Genomic DNA, 19,453 nt, shown 5'->3' with positions numbered 1-19,453 from the left:
CAAAACCAGGCAGAGAGAGGGATCAAAACCAGGCAGAGAGAGGGATCAAAACCAGGCAGAGAGAGGGATCAAAACCAGGAAGAGAAAGGGATCAAAACCAGGCAAAGGATCAAAACCAGGCAGAGAAAGGGTTCAAAACCAGGCAGGGGATCAAAACCAGGCAGAGAAAGAAAGGGATCAAAACCAGGCAGAGAAAGAAAGGGATCAAAACCAGGCAGAGAAAGGGATCAAAACCAGGCAGAGAGAGGGATCAAAACCAGGCAGTGAAAGGGATCAAAACCAGGCAGAGAAAGGGTTCAAAACTAGGCAAAGGATCAAAACCAGGCAGAGAAAGAAAGGGATCAAAACCAGGCAGAGAAATAAAGGGATCAAAACCAGGCAGAGAAAGAAAGGGATCAAAACCAGGCAGAGAAAGGGATCAAAACCAGGCAGAGAGAGGGATCAAAACCAGGCAGAGAAAGGGATCAAAACCAGGCAGAGAAAGGGTTCAAAACCAGGCAAAGGATCAAAACCAGGCAGAGAAAGGGTTCAAAACCAGGCAAAGGATCAAAACCAGGCAGAGAAAGGGTTCAAAACCAGGCAGAGAAAGGGTTCAAAACCAGGCAGAGAAAGAAAGGGATCAAAACCAGGCAGAGAAAGGGATCAAAACCAGGAAGAGAAAGGGATCAAAACCAGGCAAAGGATCAAAACCAGGCAGAGAAAGGGTTCAAAACCAGGCAGAGAAAGAAAGGGATCAAAACCAGGCAGAGAAAGAAAGGGATCAAAACCAGGCAGAGAAAGAAAGGGATCAAAACCAGGCAGAGAAAGGGATCAAAACCAGGCAGAGAAAGGGTTCAAAACCAGGCAGAGATAGAAAGGGATCAAAACCAGGCAGAGAAAGAAAGGGATCAAAACCAGGCAGAGAAAGAAAGGGATCAAAACCAGGCAGAGAAAGGGATCAAAACCAGGCAGAGAAAGGGTTCAAAACTAGGCAAAGGATCAAAACCAGGCAGAGAAAGAAAGGGATCAAAACCAGGCAGAGAAAGAAAGGGATCAAAACCAGGCAGAGAAAGGGATCAAAACCAGGCAGAGAGAGGGATCAAAACCAGGCAGAGAAAGGGATCAAAACCAGGCAGAGAAAGGGATCAAAACCAGGCAGAGAAAGGGTTCAAAACCAGGCAAAGGATCAAAACCAGGCAGAGAAAGGGTTCAAAACCAGGCAGAGAAAGAAAGGGATCAAAACCAGGCAGAGAAAGAAAGGGATCAAAACCAGGCAGAGAAAGAAAGGGATCAAAACCAGGCAGAGAAAGAAAGGGATCAAAACCAGGCAGAGAAAGGGATCAAAACCAGGCAGAGAAAGGGATCAAAACCAGGCAGAGAAAGGGTTCAAAACCAGGCAAAGGATTAAAACCAGGCAGAGAAAGGGTTCAAAACCAGGCAGAGAAAGAAAGGGATCAAAACCAGGCAGAGAAAGAAAGGGATCAAAACCAGGCAGAGAAAGAAAGGGATCAAAACCAGGCAGAGAAAGAAAGGGATCAAAACCAGGCAGAGAAAGGGATCAAAACCAGGCAGAGAAAGGGTTCAAAACCAGGCAAAGGATTAAAACCAGGCAGAGAAAGGGTTCAAAACCAGGCAGAGAAAGAAAGGGATCAAAACCAGGCAGAGAAAGAAAGGGATCAAAACCAGGCAGAGAGAGGGATCAAAACCAGGCAGAGAAAGGGATCAAAACCAGGCAAAGGGATCAAAACCAGGCAGAGAGAGGGATCAAAACCAGGCAGTGAAAGGGATCAAAACCAGGCAGAGAGAGGGATCAAAACCAGGCAGAGAGAGGGATCAAAACCAGGCAGAGAGAGGGATCAAAACCAGGCAGAGAGAGGGATCAAAACCAGGCAGAGAAAGAAAGGGATCAAAACCAGGCAGAGAAAGAAAGGGATCAAAACCAGGCAGAGAAAGAAAGGGATCAAAACCAGGCAGAGAAAGAAAGGGATCAAAACCAGGCAGAGAAAGAAAGGGATCAAAACCAGGCAGAGAAAGGGATCAAAACCAGGCAGAGAAAGGGTTCAAAACTAGGCAAAGGATCAAAACCAGGCAGAGAAAGAAAGGGATCAAAACCAGGCAGAGAAAGAAAGGGATCAAAACCAGGCAGAGAAAGGGATCAAAACCAGGCAGAGAGAGGGATCAAAACCAGGCAGAGAGAGGGATCAAAACCAGGCAGAGAGAGGGATCAAAACCAGGCAGAGAAAGGGATCAAAACCAGGCAGAGAAAGGGTTCAAAACCAGGCAGAGAAAGGGTTCAAAACCAGGCAGAGAGAGGGATCAAAACCAGGCAGAGAAAGAAAGGGATCAAAACCAGGCAGAGAAAGGGATCAAAACCAGGAAGAGAAAGGGATCAAAACCAGGCAGAGAAAGGGATCAAAACCAGGCAAAGGATCAAAACCAGGCAGAGAAAGGGTTCAAAACCAGGCAGAGAAAGAAAGGGATCAAAACCAGGCAGAGAAAGAAAGGGATCAAAACCAGGCAGAGAAAGAAAGGGATCAAAACCAGGCAGAGAAAGGGATCAAAACCAGGCAGAGAAAGGGTTCAAAACCAGGCAGAGAAAGAAAGGGATCAAAACCAGGCAGAGAAAGAAAGGGATCAAAACCAGGCAGAGAAAGAAAGGGATCAAAACCAGGCAGAGAAAGGGATCAAAACCAGGCAGAGAAAGGGTTCAAAACTAGGCAAAGGATCAAAACCAGGCAGAGAAAGAAAGGGATCAAAACCAGGCAGAGAAAGAAAGGGATCAAAACCAGGCAGAGAAAGGGATCAAAACCAGGCAGAGAGAGGGATCAAAACCAGGCAGAGAGAGGGATCAAAACCAGGCAGAGAAAGGGATCAAAACCAGGCAGAGAAAGGGATCAAAACCAGGCAGAGAAAGGGTTCAAAACCAGGCAAAGGATCAAAACCAGGCAGAGAAAGGGTTCAAAACCAGGCAGAGAAAGAAAGGGATCAAAACCAGGCAGAGAAAGAAAGGGATCAAAACCAGGCAGAGAAAGAAAGGGATCAAAACCAGGCAGAGAAAGAAAGGGATCAAAACCAGGCAGAGAAAGAAAGGGATCAAAACCAGGCAGAGAAAGGGATCAAAACCAGGCAGAGAAAGGGATCAAAACCAGGCAGAGAAAGGGTTCAAAACCAGGCAAAGGATTAAAACCAGGCAGAGAAAGGGTTCAAAACCAGGCAGAGAAAGAAAGGGATCAAAACCAGGCAGAGAAAGAAAGGGATCAAAACCAGGCAGAGAAAGAAAGGGATCAAAACCAGGCAGAGAAAGAAAGGGATCAAAACCAGGCAGAGAAAGAAAGGGATCAAAACCAGGCAGAGAAAGGGATCAAAACCAGGCAGACAGGGATTACAAACTGCAGGGAGGAAACAGCCAGGCAGGGTGTCCGGGGGCACCAGCCAGCCCCCCTAAGGGCAGGTAGAGAGAGCGACAGAGGTACCACAGACTTCTAAAAAGGGGGGGGGGGCAGCCAAGCATACAACCAGGCAGAGTGAGGGATCAGAGATGCAGGGAGGCAACAGCCAGGCAGGGTGAATGTCCAGAGGTTCTGGAGGCACCAGCTAGGCCTCCTAAGGTCAGGCAGAGATAGCAAGCAATAGAGGGACCAGAGACTGCTGGGGGGACAGCCACACTGACAAACAGGCAGCGAGAGGGATCAAAACCAGGCAGAGAGATTGATTAAAACCAGGCAGAGAGAGGGATCAAAAACTGCAGGGAATAAACAGCCAGACAGGGAGAGGGCCCGGTGAGTGTCTCGAGGCACCAGCCACGCCTTTTAAGGCCAGGCAGAGAGAGCAAGCCACAGAGGGACCAGAGACTGCCAGGGGGGACAGTCAAGCTTACAACCAGACAGAGGACGAGACGGAGAAGCAGATTAATACAACACTAAACAAACGAGACCCCTGATGAAGGGCACTGTCCCGAAATGCATTGGGATACATAAAAACGATGACAGATGTATTCTATGAACTGAAAATAATAGGATATATTCGTATGATGCAACACAACGTTCTAAATAAAATAAACTCAAGGATTTAACCACTTGCCATCTGATGTTTGAATTTTAACAACTTGTATTAATTTGCCAGAGGGTGATTACCCTACGGAGTGCTTAGTGTGGTCATTAATCTATTTTAGACAACGCTGAACTTTGTATTTATTTGATTCATGCCCAGGATCAGAGGACGATACCCACTTGCACCCTACCAAGTACTGAATTGGTATATCAGAACGAATTTACAGCTTAACTACAGAGTGCCACAAAAATTCTTCGAGTTTTTCATAATACACAAAAGTGACACTCTGCAGCGGAAGCGTGCGTAAAGGGATTCACTTCCAATGTGGTAAGCTCATGCCAATGTGGTGGCCCAGTGTGCGATGATAGTGTGGCCCGTGTGTGGGAAGTGACAGGGAGGTGGTGGCGCACTAGGGTAGGAGGGGGTTGAATGTGTGGTTGTGGTGGCTAGTGTCTGCAAGGTGACAGTACGATGGCAGTGGGCTACTGTGCTTGATGTGATTCAGGGTGTCGCTGCAGTAGCTACAGAAGATGAGGTGGATGGTGTACAATGGAGGTGTGCAGTGGTGGTACCTAGTGTGCGATGGTGATGGGCTATTGTACAGAAGGTGTGCAATTGTGGTGGCGACTATCTGAGGTAGTATAGTGTGCGAACAGGGAAGGCTTGTGTACATCAGCTATGCATTGGCGGTAAGTAGTATACATGAGGTTGTCCAGTCCACTAAGGAGGTGCACCAGGCTGGAGCTCGTGCCTTCATTGAGGATCACTGATGTAACTAGGGGGTTTGTAGGGAGGTAGGGGGCATCAACATGGACAAGACATAAGCAAACACTGATGCCAAGGCATGGGACCTGTCAATAGAAGGACAATGGGAACAAGCAAACTTTAATAATGCTGGAGTATAACCATAGCTGCATTTGAATGTAAGATGCCAAGAGTAAATGATCAATAAAATGTTTTTTTGTTTTTTTAAAGTGTGTGATGGAGGTGGGCCAGTGTACGAGAGGTGTAGGATGTATGACATTACAACGCATGCTTTTGCCAAGCATGCCTTTACAACGCAGTTTTTACATCGCATACCATTACAACGCATAGTGCTTTTGGGTGTTGGATAGTGAATTATTTAATTTACTATTCCAACTCCAGTCCCGTGGACACTAGGGAAGGTGTTGGATAGTAAATTAAATCTATTCCCTATCCTAGAGCGCCCCCCAGCGCAATGCGTTGTAATGGTTTGCGTTGTAAAAGTTGCATCGTAAAGGCACTGCGTGGTAAAAGTTGCGTTGTAAAGGTTGTTCACCGAGGTGTACGATGGTGGTGGGCTAGTACATGAGAGGTGTAAGATAGTGGTGGGCTAGTACATGAGAGGTGTAAGATGGTGGTGGGCAAGTGTATGAGATGTGCACGATGAGGATTGGCTTGTGCATGTGAGGTGTGCAGTATCAACTGGACGTGGCAGGTGATGTGATGGTAACCGACTGGTATTTATGATGACTGATCTGTAAATCAGATATCCAGAACTGAGCCTGCATCAGGGAGAGTCATATATTCTTTTGACGATGCTTCCTCCTTATAAAGGAAAACCATCACCTCCTGTTTACCGAAAGACCATATAGTACCACAGTTATGTCTGCTTTCCTGTGCAACAGTGGATTGTAAATTTACTACCATATCGGTATCTTTGCAATACTCAAACCGTGTTGTGGGCACCACACAGATGAAGCTGTCCTTATGGTTAAAAGTCTTCGGCACTTGAGTCCAAGGTGGCCGCACAGTGCCAAGGTGGCCAGTAGCCACGGCGAGGCACAAAAGGATACAAGTTGAAGCGAACAGTTACAGCCCCACTCCAAGAATCCACTAGGAGTCCAGGACACCCAGCCATGAGCATCAGCACAGAGAGGAAACAACACTTCGAAGGGACAGACCTAAGGTGGCCTTGGAGTCAAACCAGGATCAAGAAGGTGCTGCAAATACCATCTAGTGCTAAAAACAGACCGCAATAAGCGATATAGGAGGGGGTCAAACCCTAAAGATAGTTCCAGGGGCATCATGGAATGACCACATCAACAAAGACAAAAGATACACATGTGGGCACAACTCTTAAACAATTTAAAGAAGAGAGAGTTTGGCGCACAAACTGCAACACACTCTCCCCTGGTCATAACACAATCCATTGTGCCGAGAAAGCTAGGGAAAATACTCCACGCTTGGACTCACACTCCCAATATATTAGGTATTTCAGGGCATAGTAGCCTTACCGAAAACAGCTCATGGCAGGTACTAAGTGGGCACTGTCCATCCAAAACATGCAGTAAAATACATGCTCCTCACCCCTGGTTCAGGTCGTTTTCAGTATTGTCCAGCCACAGTCTGACGGCCACTGCGTTCCCTTCCCGGCACTGCGTGAAAATGTCGTCCATCTTGGGTGATGATGTCTACCGCCACTACTCCTGCCCCCGCGCTGTCTGTTCCTATCCCCGAGCTGGATCAGGGGCCACCTTCACGACCAATCCAAGCTTTTAAAGCCCCTCCAGGGGGTGGTGCACCAGTATGTCACACTCTGGGAGTCCCAAACCTGCATAAAAGAGAAACCGGTATTAATATAACTATACGAGAGCACCTCACGCAGCATCTGCAAGATTAGGAACAAAGACAAACAGCCAGCCACCTGACCGGTTACAGCAAAACACACTAAATGAGAAGAGCAAGAGATGCCCATACACAAGATATGATAACAAAGCCACACCCCAAGACATCCCAGGGAGCATGCCCCACTTCACATTCAACAATTCGTCTCTCTTACTTTGCCCGAACAGAAAAGAAGATTAGGAGTTACACGTGTAAATCTAATAATACCAAGCGGCTGTGGCTACTATGGGTATTTTTCCTGCTCTTTGGAGATTGGTATGCACAAAATGAATCAGACTGGTTGTGTTGATGTTACACACTTCCATTCAAGTTCTGACCCCTTAATGTCAGTAATGGAGCAACCAACCATTGATAAAGTTGCCCATCGTAATCTCACGTTTCTGACGTACAATCATTGCCATGGTCATTTTGTTGAAAGTCAATAAAAGAATATTAAAGATTGCGAAACACAACCTTATAACGTCAGGAAACATGTCATATTGCTTCTCCCAAACACCCACATGGGGAGTGGGTGAAGACACAATTAGCGATGGCCTTATAGCCGTCTCCTGACCTACTTGCTGTTTTTAACGCATTGTAAGGTAATTTACTCAGGCTCCGGGAAGAAGGCCTACTTCTGTCATTACAATAGGAGGAAAACACAGAGTTGTGTCTATCAAACTGACTATACAGTAGAAGGTAGCTAGAGGTATGACATATCCGCACTATGACAAAAAAAGTTCTCGGGAAAGCCAACTGCTGTAAGCAAGGTAAACTAATCACATATGGAAATCCAGCCTTCCGTGGAAGTAGCATGGTGGCCAAGTTGGTGAAGGAGTTGAAGCAACCAGGGTTCCAAGGACTATTTTTTTTAGGATGAACACCACTGACGTGTGAGCACATATATGTGGACTCTTGACTGGGTGGGTAATGGCAATGTTTATGCATCTCAGCGAGCCAATGCCTGGGTCTGAAGCTGCTGGAAGACCAGTAATCCTGGCGGAAGGGATCAGTGCTGGTAGATACAGGATTCAACAGGGTGGACTCAGTCTGACTGGAATCCACCCACATCGGTTTCAATGGTGTGAACACCAGTTAAGAGCCACCCCCCTGAACCAGTTGTAAGGTGCCTGATCTTCTGTGGCCCCTTCTGCCACTCCCTCCTCCTGAATAAGGGGAGCACGCAGCCTCCTACAGGACTACTCCAGGCAGATCATGATGCTTGTGATTAACGTCATGTCTGCCCCTCATTAACAGAGAACCTGCACTGCTGCCCCAGACTTCATGTGCAATCAGTCCCTCCATGCCAGAGCGCCAGACACTGCAATGACACCAGCGGCTTCGTTGTAATGGAGCATTAGCATCTCAGTAGCACACACTGGCTCTAGTGGCGCAGCTCTCAGGGAGCTCCTCAGACAAAACAATGAGCATTTGCAATGCAAAAGGTCTCGCATTTACGCGAGTTTAAGCTATTGGCATTGTAAATGACAATGCCTATTATTTATGTTTTTAAATCGAAAACAAAAATAAAAGGCATTATTATTTGCAAGGTCAACAGCTCAAACCCGAGTGAATGCGAGACCTACTGCACTGTAAATGCCTGTTCTAGGACTTGTGCCCTGCTCCGGTCACAGTTTTTAGAGGGTGAGTCGACTGAAAACAGTTGGAGGTGTCTTTTTATGTTTTCCAAAGCAGGGATAGTTAGCAGATGCTATGAGAGAAATGTAATTAACAGGCATGAATCTGGCTTCCAAACTGTTATTTTATATATGTTTTTACTGCCTCTTCTATGCAGATGAGCGCTGTCATTCAGTGCTGCTAGGTTGAAGTAAAACTGTAGTCATTCTTCTATATTTGTGAAATGTCCGGTTTTTTTTTTACTTTAAAATTCTGGTCACCCCATCAAGAAATAGCCTGATTCATATATCTTAGAGAACTGCCAGCATCTTCAGACTTTTGTGGATTCCTGCCCAGTCCTTGCTGGGTCGGCACCACAAGGCTTTTTGAAGCATGACTCGTTTCCCCTTTGCCACGGTGCAGGAGCGTGTGATTTTGCTCATTTCTCCAGGCGCGCGCTCAGAAGCAGTACACACTCGCGCCACAGGCTCGTGAGCCACACCTAAACAAGTGTTAAACAAGTGACTTGTCACGTTGGCGATGGAGGGGTGTGTGGGGGGGGGGGGGGGGGTGTTAACTAAACATTTTGAGGCACGCGCCTCTCCTACCTGCCACATGCTCATAGACAGCCGGGGAAACAAGATGTCACCTAAATCTATTGTGCACGATTTAAAAGCACTAGGGTCCTTAAGAACAAAAGAAGGGAGCGATCCGCAGCAGAATGATGAGCCGCAAAGCGGGCCATATTAAAAGTGCGCGGAATATAAACCGGCCACGAGGCCAATACAGTTCAGCAGGAGCAGATTTTAATTAAAAAAAACTCAAACTGGAGTGAACTCCATCCAGTTAAGAAGCCGAAATGTATCGATCACGGGGGCTTATGCACTTAGAAAGTGGCCTACTGCAGGGGGTCAACGCATCCTGAGAAATTTAGAACACGGGGCACTGGGGGGATTCTGTGCCAAGTCTATAGGCAAAATTACCCAAAAACCTGTAGTTTGCCATAATTCTTTATGTTTAGCGGCCAGTTGCTATGAAATTGGGTGCAAATTGGTTCTCCTCCCCTTGCACTCTGAATAATTTTGCTTGAAAATGGAAATAGACATTTCTAAAATGCCTCGTCGGTTTGCCAAAACGTATTTCAGTTAAGAGCATATACATACAAACAAGAAATTTGTAGCTTAGTTCCACAAATCATTTTTACACTCAAAACTGTCAATAAACTAGTGCGCGTGTTCATATTTAAACATACTCTGCAGGGCCATTTATGTTTAAATAAAACACCTAAGAGAGAACCCAAAAGCCAATCAGAGGCAGAGGTTTGGGTCACCGCCTAGAGAATCATTTGCCTACCGATCTACATCAGAACCAACAGGTGGTCAAGTTATTGCCTGAAGAGGTGAGAGAGCGTAGAGGGAAGACAAGTGCTCGCCATTGCGGAAAGGCAGCGCTGTTTATTTTTGCATCGCGCTTCCACTTTAAAGTGAAAGCGCGATTCAAAAATAAACATGTGGCGCCCTGAATCCTTTTGAGATGGCCCATCTGGACTGGATCTCAGGGCTTGTTTATACAACACGCCTCCTGAGATAAGAAACTGCTTCACGACAGCAGTGAAGCAGGCGATCCAGTCCGGATCAAAAGGCGAAAGGGAGGCAACGCCAAGAGCTCATTTCCATAGGGAGGCCACCGTTTAGCATAAAAGGTGACACCAGCCAATGGAAATGAGTGGCGGGGCTTAAAGCCCTTTGCTGAAACAACTCATCTACAATAAATCTCGCCGAGCGAGCTACACATGTGCGCAGCAACGCTAGGTGAGACCTTAAAACAGTTGTAGATCAAATGACTCCCTGACGGATCTCTCCAATCTCTGTCCCATTTCGCTTCTTCCTTTCCTGAGCAAACTACTGGAGAGACATATCAACAAATATCTCTCAAACCATGTCGAACTCACTGGCTGTTTAGATCCCTCCCAGCCAGGCTTTAGGCCCAAACACAGCACCAAATCAGCTCTGCTAGCATTCACGGATATCACCAGGCTGACCCTAGACAAAGGCAGCTCGACAATTCTGGTGCTGTTGGACCTATCTGCTGCGTTCAACACTGTCTCACATCAGATATTGCTCAGGAGATTGGACTAAGAAACTCTGCCTATCAGTGGATATTGAGCTTTCTGTCTGATCACTCCCAGACCGTCACCCTGGGCCCATATCGTTCGGCACCAATGGAACTGTCCAAGGGAGTACCCCAGGGCTCATGTTTGAGCCCCACTCTGTTTAATATCTATGATGCTCCCTTGGCCAGCCTACTGAGGACGTATGGGTTCACCACAATATCCTACGCCGACAATACACAGCTGCTTTTCCCTTTTGACAAACTTACTTCCTCTATCCAGCTGACCTTCGCCTCTGGTATGACCCATTTCACAATGGATGAAGAACAATCTCCTCCAGGGCAACGTTGGGAAAACAGAGATTTTACTCTTCGGAGAAGCCTCCTTACTCTGGTCTCCTGAGTGGTGGCCGACCGATCTTGGTGCCCCTCCGGTCCCTAAATCCAATGTTAAGAACCTAGGCATCTGTCTGGATCAAGCCCTTTCTTTGAAGGAGCATGTTTCCATACACTGGGCCTACTTCGTAGAGTCTTTCCTCTGCTTCCTGATTCCACTCGGAAGACTGACTCAGGCACTTATATTGAGCCGTCTGAATTACTGCAACGGTATGCTGATCTCTGCTAGTGAGTACTCGGTCAGCAGACTTCAGGTGGTCCAGAATACGGTGGCGCGACTAGTCCTTAACGTGCCCCCTAGTAATGCCTCTCATGCTCTTCTCTTGCAGCTTCATTGGCTCCCAATAAGCCAACGGGTAAAATTCAAAGTCTGTTGTACCATCCATAAAGGGCTAGCAATCTTGGTCCCACTTAGCTCTCGGAGAAATTCATACCCTACCTTCCCTCTAGGTCTCTCCACTCGGGCTCCAAACATCTCTTGGAGGTCCCCTGAATTAGGAGGGCAAGACCAGGGGGAAAGGCCCTTTCCTATCTGGGACCCCGCTACTGGAACTAGCTCCCCCTGTACCTGAGGCAGTGTCCGGAACACCTACAATTTAGGAAGCTGCTCAAGACCACACTTTTCTGTTTCTTATCTAGCCGCAAGAGCACCACATTTATGTTGCCCGTCCGAAGCACAGAGATACTCCTTCGGGAGTCGATTCTGGCGCTAAATAAACAAATAAATAAATGATGACGCAAGAGTTGTGCGTAACAACACTTTTGGCACCTCAGTTCTATTACTGGAGCAGGCGGTACACAAGTCAAGTCCATGCTCTTCTACACCTACATGACTCCCCTGGCACACACCGTCAGATCACATGGACTCAAGATCATCTCCTACGCCAACAACACCCATCTTATCATCTCGTTGACCGAACAGCCAACCACCACCAGAGCCAACTACTGCACTTGCATGTTGAACGTCACTGAATGGATGAAAGACAACTGTCTCAAACTCAACACAGACAGAACGGAATTCTCATCTTCGGGAACAACACCTTACCCTAGAACGACACAGGGTGGCCAGCGGAGCTCAGCCCACCCCCAGCCGACCGTGCCCGCAACCTCTGCATCATCCTGGACAGCAAGCTTTCAATGAAAAAGCAGGTCAACAAAGTCTCATCCGCCTGCTTCAACACCCTCTGCCTGCTCCGCAAGATCTTCAGATGGCTGCCAGTCAAAAGCAGAAGGACCTTCACACAAGCCCTCTTCACCAGCAGACTGGACTATGGAAACACACTTTAGTAGGAATCACTGCATGCCTCCTGAAGAGACTTCAGACAATACAAAACACAGCGGAAAGACTCATCCTCGCCCTCCCCAGAAGGACCCCCATCACACCCCCCTCAAGAAACTACACTGGCTCCCGATACAGAAGAGAGGCCATCTCAAAATACGGACACACACTTACAAAGCCCTACACAAAGGACCCCCATACCTTAAACGCCTGACCTTCCACCAACTGACCAGGCACCTCCCTCTTCCTCATACATACCCCTCGGATATGCCAAACCAACAGCGGAGGATGCTCTTTTTCACACTTTTTGGGCAGGACGTGGAACAACCTCAGGAATGCCATATCACTCCAGCAATTCAGGAAAGAACACAAGACTTGAATGTTCAACTGAAGACCACCAAGCAGCAGCCAACATCTCAAGTTCCTCCCACATGGGTGATTTGCTGTGCTTTATAAATGTTTGATTGATTGATTGACTTTACAGCGATCTCACAACCTTCAGAATTAAGACCATAAAATATATTAAGAATTAATTTAATTTCTACCTGAATCATGGCCTTTAATCATGGGGATCTTACAAAGTGCAGACACACATCAGTCTTCTACATTGTGATTGGGTCCATGCGTCTCCCAGAAGGAAACCAGTGTCTTCCTTTGGGGAAATGGAGAGATCATTTGACAGCAGACTAAGAATATTCAAGCTTATCCAGTCCAGGCTCTTTCCCATCACAACTGTACACCTTGAACTGAATGACCAGTGATTCGCGCCACTTGTCCCCAAAAGGATGCTCAGTGTCAATCTAGTTTTGAGGTCTCCCTCGACACCAGTGTCTGCTGGAAGCCGAGCCGGGTCCTTTGACACACTTTAACTCTACTATTACACAGAGACCACTCTCTAGGTGCTAGAGCCACTCACTGCCCTGGTACCGACCTCAGAGACCCGCCTTTCCACCAGTCCAGAGGCCACTTTAATCTAAACAACTCAAGAGTCCAACTCCAAAAGGGAGGCTTCAGTGCATGCGCTTTTCTGCTAGTCTTGTCAAATGAACTTCAGGTCCATGTTCTGGACAATTAATGCTGTGATGACCAGCTGATTAAGCCCCAAGAGCACTGTCTGAGAGGTAGAAGTTACAATGAAGTGAGACTGGAAGGGTAGGATCACTGAAAGTTAAGCGTCCACTGCCATGGTAAGTACATAAACTGCAAGTCAGCAACTCAAGTTATGGCAGCTCTGGCTCAGCCTTTCACCCTACAGAACTGATAAACCGAGTAGCACTGAACCAATGAAGAGCAAAGGCCCCACTACATTACAAGTGCTGTTATGATGCTTGCAGAGCAACAGCCAATGCTGTATGGCTCTTTCTGTGTCCTTCCTCCTGCAGAGGACATACAGCATAACACAGTACTTCACAGTACAGAGAGCCAAGAACGAAGTCCTGAGAATCAAAATAATCTTCACTATTAAAATAACACATTAAATGACAAACTGTTTAACACGATCAACAGCCAAACGGAACAACCAAAGATGCAACAACATACAGTAACTACCTGCGGATGAAAGCCTTCAACCCTACTTTCTGCACTTTCAACATCCTCAGATTCTAAGTCATCCCAGAGAGTCTCCTTCCGCCATTATATTGGTAAAACCCGCCATGAAAATTGACCTGGATCTGATTGTTCTCTCGCCTTCCTTTCGATCAGATGACCTCTCCTGAGCCTCCATCATCTGCATGCCTTACTGCTCCTAAGAGCAGCGTACTCTGTCCCAAGTCTGCTTAACTCTACTGTATTTCTGCAAACTGATCACAATACACTCTCTGTGTAACCACTCCTTCAATCCAACAGTATCCAACGCCTTCCAGCCCATCTACTCATAACCGCTCTTTCAATCTAACAGCACAGATTACAACTGCTGAGTTTAATTGCCAAGTGTAACATGAATCCTTTAAGAGGGTTAGCGTCAGTGGTCTGGGAGTCATCATGGATAGTTCCCTCTCCATGAAACAGGCCAGCAAAGTTGTTGGCATGTGCCTTACCATCATCAAATGGCTGAGGGAAATCCTTTGGATGCTGCCCTCCTCTACTCAGAAAACCGTAGTCAATGCCCTCATAACATCTCGGTTTGACTAGGGCAATATTCTGTACCTTGGTTCCAACAAAGCGGTAGTCAGTCGGCTGCAGCTTGCCCAAAACGCAGCTGTTCGCGACTACTGTGCAAAATCCCCAAAAATTACGGAGTCTCGAACTACCGTCGTGAGCTCCATTGGCTCAGGATCGAAAACAGAATCCGCTTCAAAGCCCTGAACTATATGTTCAGAATCAAAGCAGGTACCGTACCAAAATACCTTTTAGCTTTGGCTCATCCTTATGCTCCCAAACGAACCCTTCGATCGCAACCAGACGCCAATTTCTGCGTACCTAGATTCAAACTTGCTAGAATGGGAGGCAGATCCTTTGCCCACCTAGGACCAGCCCTCTGGAATGCACTCCCTCTCTACATTCGAAGGGAGGAAAACCATGCCATGTTCAGAAAGCACGTCAAGACCTGGTTATTTGAATAATATCTTGATTAACCAGTAATCCCCTGCCATCTTTTGTTCTTTGTCTCGGCGCCGGGAAACCCTTCTTGGGTAGCTGCCGCGCCTTACAAGTTTAAAAATTAAAATAAATAAATAGACAATGATGCATGTGAAGAGGAGAGAACCCAGTTTAAATTGATCAGACCTGCTGCTAAAAAGCCAGTCACCCTTTCAAAGACCTAACAGTGCAGGTCCAAAGAAACCCACCACATGATGCAGGTAAACAGTTTCAAAAACTTTAAAGGTGGAGTAGTTCAAGGCATAGCCCCCGTTACTAATCTGGAAGCAGGAGCTCTCTCCAATGCTCATCCATTGGGGAGACACCATTATCAAAATTTAAGCTGGGCTGAGGAGACTGAAACTGCATCTATAGCTGTGCAGAGACTCGGATTCTGTATGTCCCAGGCTTCTGTACTAAGAAGGTAATAAAATAACTTTCATGTTGCTAGTGGTCAGAAATCCTCCTAATTGCCTCACCCAAACATGCACCGTACATCGCAAGCGTACCACACATTGAGTCATCAAGATCTCCGGGTATAACGCTGGACAAGAATCCGAACATGCAGGAGCACATCAGCTCTGCCACCAAAGGAGCGAACTTCCACATGAACATCCTAAGAAAAAGAAAACCTTTCCTACACCTGGATGGCCTCGTTAGCTGTTCGCGCTATAGTGATTCCCAGGTTGGACTATAGGAGAGCAACCTTATGTGGACTACCCAGAGCGAAGCTGGCGCCTTTAAGGGCTTTCAATAACTCAGCCTCAAGGCTCTTTACAGGATAAAAAAAAGAACCAGTCACATCACCCCGGACTTTAAATCTCTTAACTGGCTTCCATAGGAGGAAAGATTCATTTGAAAATTGTCTGCATGATTCATATACCCCTACATTTCAACACTAAAAGAAACCTCGCACAAAGACTGCAGCTGTCGGTGGCATCAGAGCATCTAGAGTCTCCGGCATGGCCCAGAGAATATGGATGTCACGTCTCCCTAAAATCAGAATGAACCCCTCAACTGCTTCATTTAGAAAAGAAAGTAAAAAAGGTTACTGAAGGACAAATTTATGCTGGCCAAAGCAGGATCTATGCTCCAGGGAAGGATTTACCGCTTAGCTTGTACCCATGCCCATTTCTCACTGACTATACACATATTCTACCTTACTGGTTGTAGTCTACCTGGGACCTGTGCTTTTCTCTCTAGAGACTATCTTACTAGGTTTCCTCTTTATGATATTTTGGTATTTTTATACATGTCACATTGACAAGAGTGAGGTACTAGAATGTACTTGAGACAGTCTGAAGAGCAACTATGATGATTGCAGTTAAGAACGTTTTCAGTCTCAGAAGGCAGCCATAAGATTAACGCACTGTTATGACAGTGCCATACTGTAAATTGATCGGAAAGCTCTCAGTATGTAGTATGCCCTGGACAGTTCTTTCATCATGATCTTCGCCCCAGAAATGCAGGAATGACAGTAAACTCTGTGTGATGGAGGACAAGTTTGTACTTTCAGTAGTATAAGACAGGCTATGTGGTCGATCCAAAAGTTTCGTTTTACCCATCATCTTTGCAGGGCTCTTTCCCACCCATGCATTTCCAAGCACTAAGTACACGCCAAAAAAACAATTCTTATTATTTGATGTTGGCAATTCAGTTCATGCTTGGTCAAACGAGCAACGTGTTTGAGGGTGAGGGATGCATTGGTGTTCTTTGGCCAGAATATGAAACAGTACGGGCTAACACGGTTACGGTTGCCGGCCCACACAACAACACTCTTACAAGAAATGGTAACAGCCCTGCTAATAAGATTGTCCTGGAAGCAGAACCCAATAAATACTTTATTAAACCAAGTGTCAGAACTTCAGAACCTGCAGGAATATGAAGGTCAAGCTTAACAACAAATGATGTACAGTTTAGGTTGTTCAAAGTATGTACAATTTAGGTTGTTCATGTCCTCAGGTAAGGCTTGGGTGTAAATGGAAAGCCTAAACATTCAGCTCACCCAATCTAGTGAACTTTTTCTGAGCAAGAGCCAACAGTAAGGTTGGAGTTGTTGCAGTAATCTATTCAGGAGGGACCAGATCATTACACAGCAAATGGTAGAAGGGGGTTGGATAGATCGTTGAAAACCCACCTCTGTGCTCATCAGCCAAGTATTAGAAAAGGTTGCTACACCGGTTTAAGAAGACAGCTTAAAGGTGAGGAGAAGAGGACTCAGTTAGCAAAGCTGCAATGGCTGCGAAGAGGCGGACAGTGGTATTACAGAGATTATGAAAGCGGGAAGCATACTCAGGTGTTGAAGTAGAAGTGAGGACTGCAATCTGGAAGATAGATGGTTTAAGAGGGCTGCCATGGGAGAAGATTCAATCGGCTGAACCAAAGGGTGGTTGGAGCACTTGGTAGACTGAGTAACAAGATAAAAATGTAAAGTAGCCAGAGTTCCTGGGTAGTGAGTGGGTATAAGTTGCCACTGAATATAGCTGTGGTACAGGAAATGTATAGCACTCCAGGATGTGGTGAAGGAGTTTAGAAATCAATGACAGGGTACTGGGTAGATGGACGGAGCTTTGACCCAGTGCAGTGACCCATACAGAACTCTATACCGGTGAATAAGGTTTAAGGTAAGCAGCCCTGCAGGACGGAGGGTCACTAAACATACAGATCAATAGTGGGCAAAAGCATTATGAGCATGCACAACAACAATAGACTATCAGTGTAGTGAGCCCACATCCATGCATGTGGAGGATGCAGAAGGCTCTGATGTGAGTGAGTCAATATGAAGAACAGAAATTGATCTACCAGTACAGAGCAGCACGAGGGCCAAACTGAAAGAATAGTGAGAAAGGGAAGTGTGTGTCAAGAGGGATAAAGGGCAAGCGTGGGTCAGTGTACAATGTGTGAAGCAACCTGGAGTGGGTGCAGAGAGCTTCAGTGCAAAGACTGGTCACTGCACAGAGCCAGTCAGCAACAGCAGACGCCCTGTGACTACCTTCTATGCAGCTCGGGCAGGAATGCACTAAAAAGTTGTAAAGCCTCCTTTGTATAATTGATTCCTTGTGGGAAACCACTGCACTCCCTCTTGGCAACCTCACTTCATCCACATCTACCTCACACTATGTCTGGATCTCTGCTTCGTCTTATGCTTTGGCTCAGTCAATGACCTCTGCACAATAAACTCTGGCTATTGTTGACCAGCAGCAACATCCAAGATCCAGACAGAGGGAGCCACAGACCGGTGTAGGGAACACGCCTCATACCCGTGCATCGAACAAACAATAGCCAGGGTTCCACTACAGAACATGGCACCGAGGTGCAATCGAAAACAGATTTTCCCGTGTGCCAACTCCACTTACAAAGGAGGCAGCACCCCCGTTACACCTCAGAGTATGGTTCTGTACTCGTGTGCCAAGAGCCTGAGTTGACTTCTGGTAAAGATGCAGCTCTTCAAAGTACTGGTCTGCGCTCTCGCCTTGACCTAAAAATATTTGGGAATTAGAATAATTAAAACCATTTGCACCAAATGCACACTCCATGCACTCCCGAATACAGACCATGCTTTACCACTGAGCACTGCTACCTCTCATAGGTAATGGAACGGAAAAGAAACGATAAAAAAAAAAAAAAAGAACAAGCTAATTTGACTAGCCGTTCTGCCACTTTAAGATCGCAGGGTGTGGAGGGGACGCCTGAAGAGATGGATAAGACCAGGAGAGGGAAAGGTGACGAGCTTAAGGGAACGGGGGACAAGCCCTGAAAATAAATGGGTTTTTCCCAAAATGTTTGTTTTCATTCTTGTGCTTTACATGGGAAAGTTAACAAAAACTCATTCTATAACGAAATTATTAAAGGGAAGACAGCAGCCAAGACTACGAGCATGGCTTTATGAAAGGGCATTGACTCGATGAGAGAACATTGGCTCTGGCACCAGTATCTAACAGAAAGGAGAGAAGGTAACCCAAGTGGCTGCCTTAAAGATGTACACAGCAGGAATGCGCCTTTGGAAATTCACTGAGGCAAGCTTAACTGAAGGAGCTTCAGTATCATAAATAATAGAGAAGTGAGGAATGACAGCCCCAGAGGAGACAGATTCCTTAGAGTACAGGAAAAGAAGATCGGGATAACTACAGCTGAAACTTTATTAGAATAGTGGATGTACTTGGTACGCTCAAGATAAAAATAAAATTGCCCGGGCTATAACACTGCTGCTGCAATTTTGCTTTTGTTACAAGGGGCCGCTTTTGCAGCGCTGCTGCAAAACCGGCCCCACAGCAACAAGCATTTGCAATGCAATAGGTCTCGCAATTGCGAGATTTTGAGCAATTGGCATTGAAAATGACAATGCCTTTTACCTGTGTTTAAAAAACCTGAAATAATAAAAGGCATTGTCATTTACAATACCAATAGGTCAACGTTTCTAAAATGCGAGGCCTATTGGATTGCAAATGCTTGTTATTTACCAGTGCCTCATGCTGCGCATTCACGTTAATATACACAATGCCCCTTTCTTTGTGCGAGCCGTGTCTAAAGAAAGGTCCACGCCTTTATTAAAGTGAAAGTGCATCAAGTTGAAAAGCAAATTCTTTTTTAGTAAAAGCGCCCCGTGGGATTGCTGCCTTTTTAAAATTATTATATTAGCCCGGAGGGTGGAGAGGGGGACACCTCCACCATAGGGCCTAGAGAACCAGGGTCTCTTTACCCTGCCTCTTTATATTATAAGTTTACTTTAACTTCAGGACAGGGGACTAAGTCCCTGGGTCCTGTAATGGCTGGCTGCAAAATCTTTCTTCAGGTTGCAGGCAGCCAATTAGAGCTCTT

General features: G+C 46.3%; 1 protein-coding gene across 2 annotated transcripts in view; it reads right to left on the bottom strand.

The window, feature by feature from the left end:
• The window catches only part of ILK (integrin linked kinase), a 283,194-nt gene that overhangs the window by 252,825 nt on the left and 10,916 nt on the right, over positions 1-19,453 (bottom strand). Inside the window, exon 2 of one of the 2 annotated variants that reach the window (XM_078658746.1) lies at positions 6,361-6,604. In XM_078658746.1, coding sequence (XP_078514872.1) covers positions 6,361-6,449 — 89 coding nt within the window. In that variant the 5' untranslated portion in view covers positions 6,450-6,604. Of the gene's footprint in view, positions 1-6,287; positions 6,605-19,453 lie in introns of both variants that reach the window. The other variant, XM_078658747.1, reaches the window with a different exon arrangement.

The sequence above is a fragment of the Lissotriton helveticus genome, chromosome 8, assembly GCF_964261635.1.
Source record: "Lissotriton helveticus chromosome 8, aLisHel1.1, whole genome shotgun sequence".
Lineage (NCBI taxonomy): Eukaryota > Metazoa > Chordata > Amphibia > Caudata > Salamandridae > Lissotriton > Lissotriton helveticus.
Note: the sequence above shows the minus strand (reverse complement) of the source record. Positions and strands in the feature narration are given on the sequence as shown.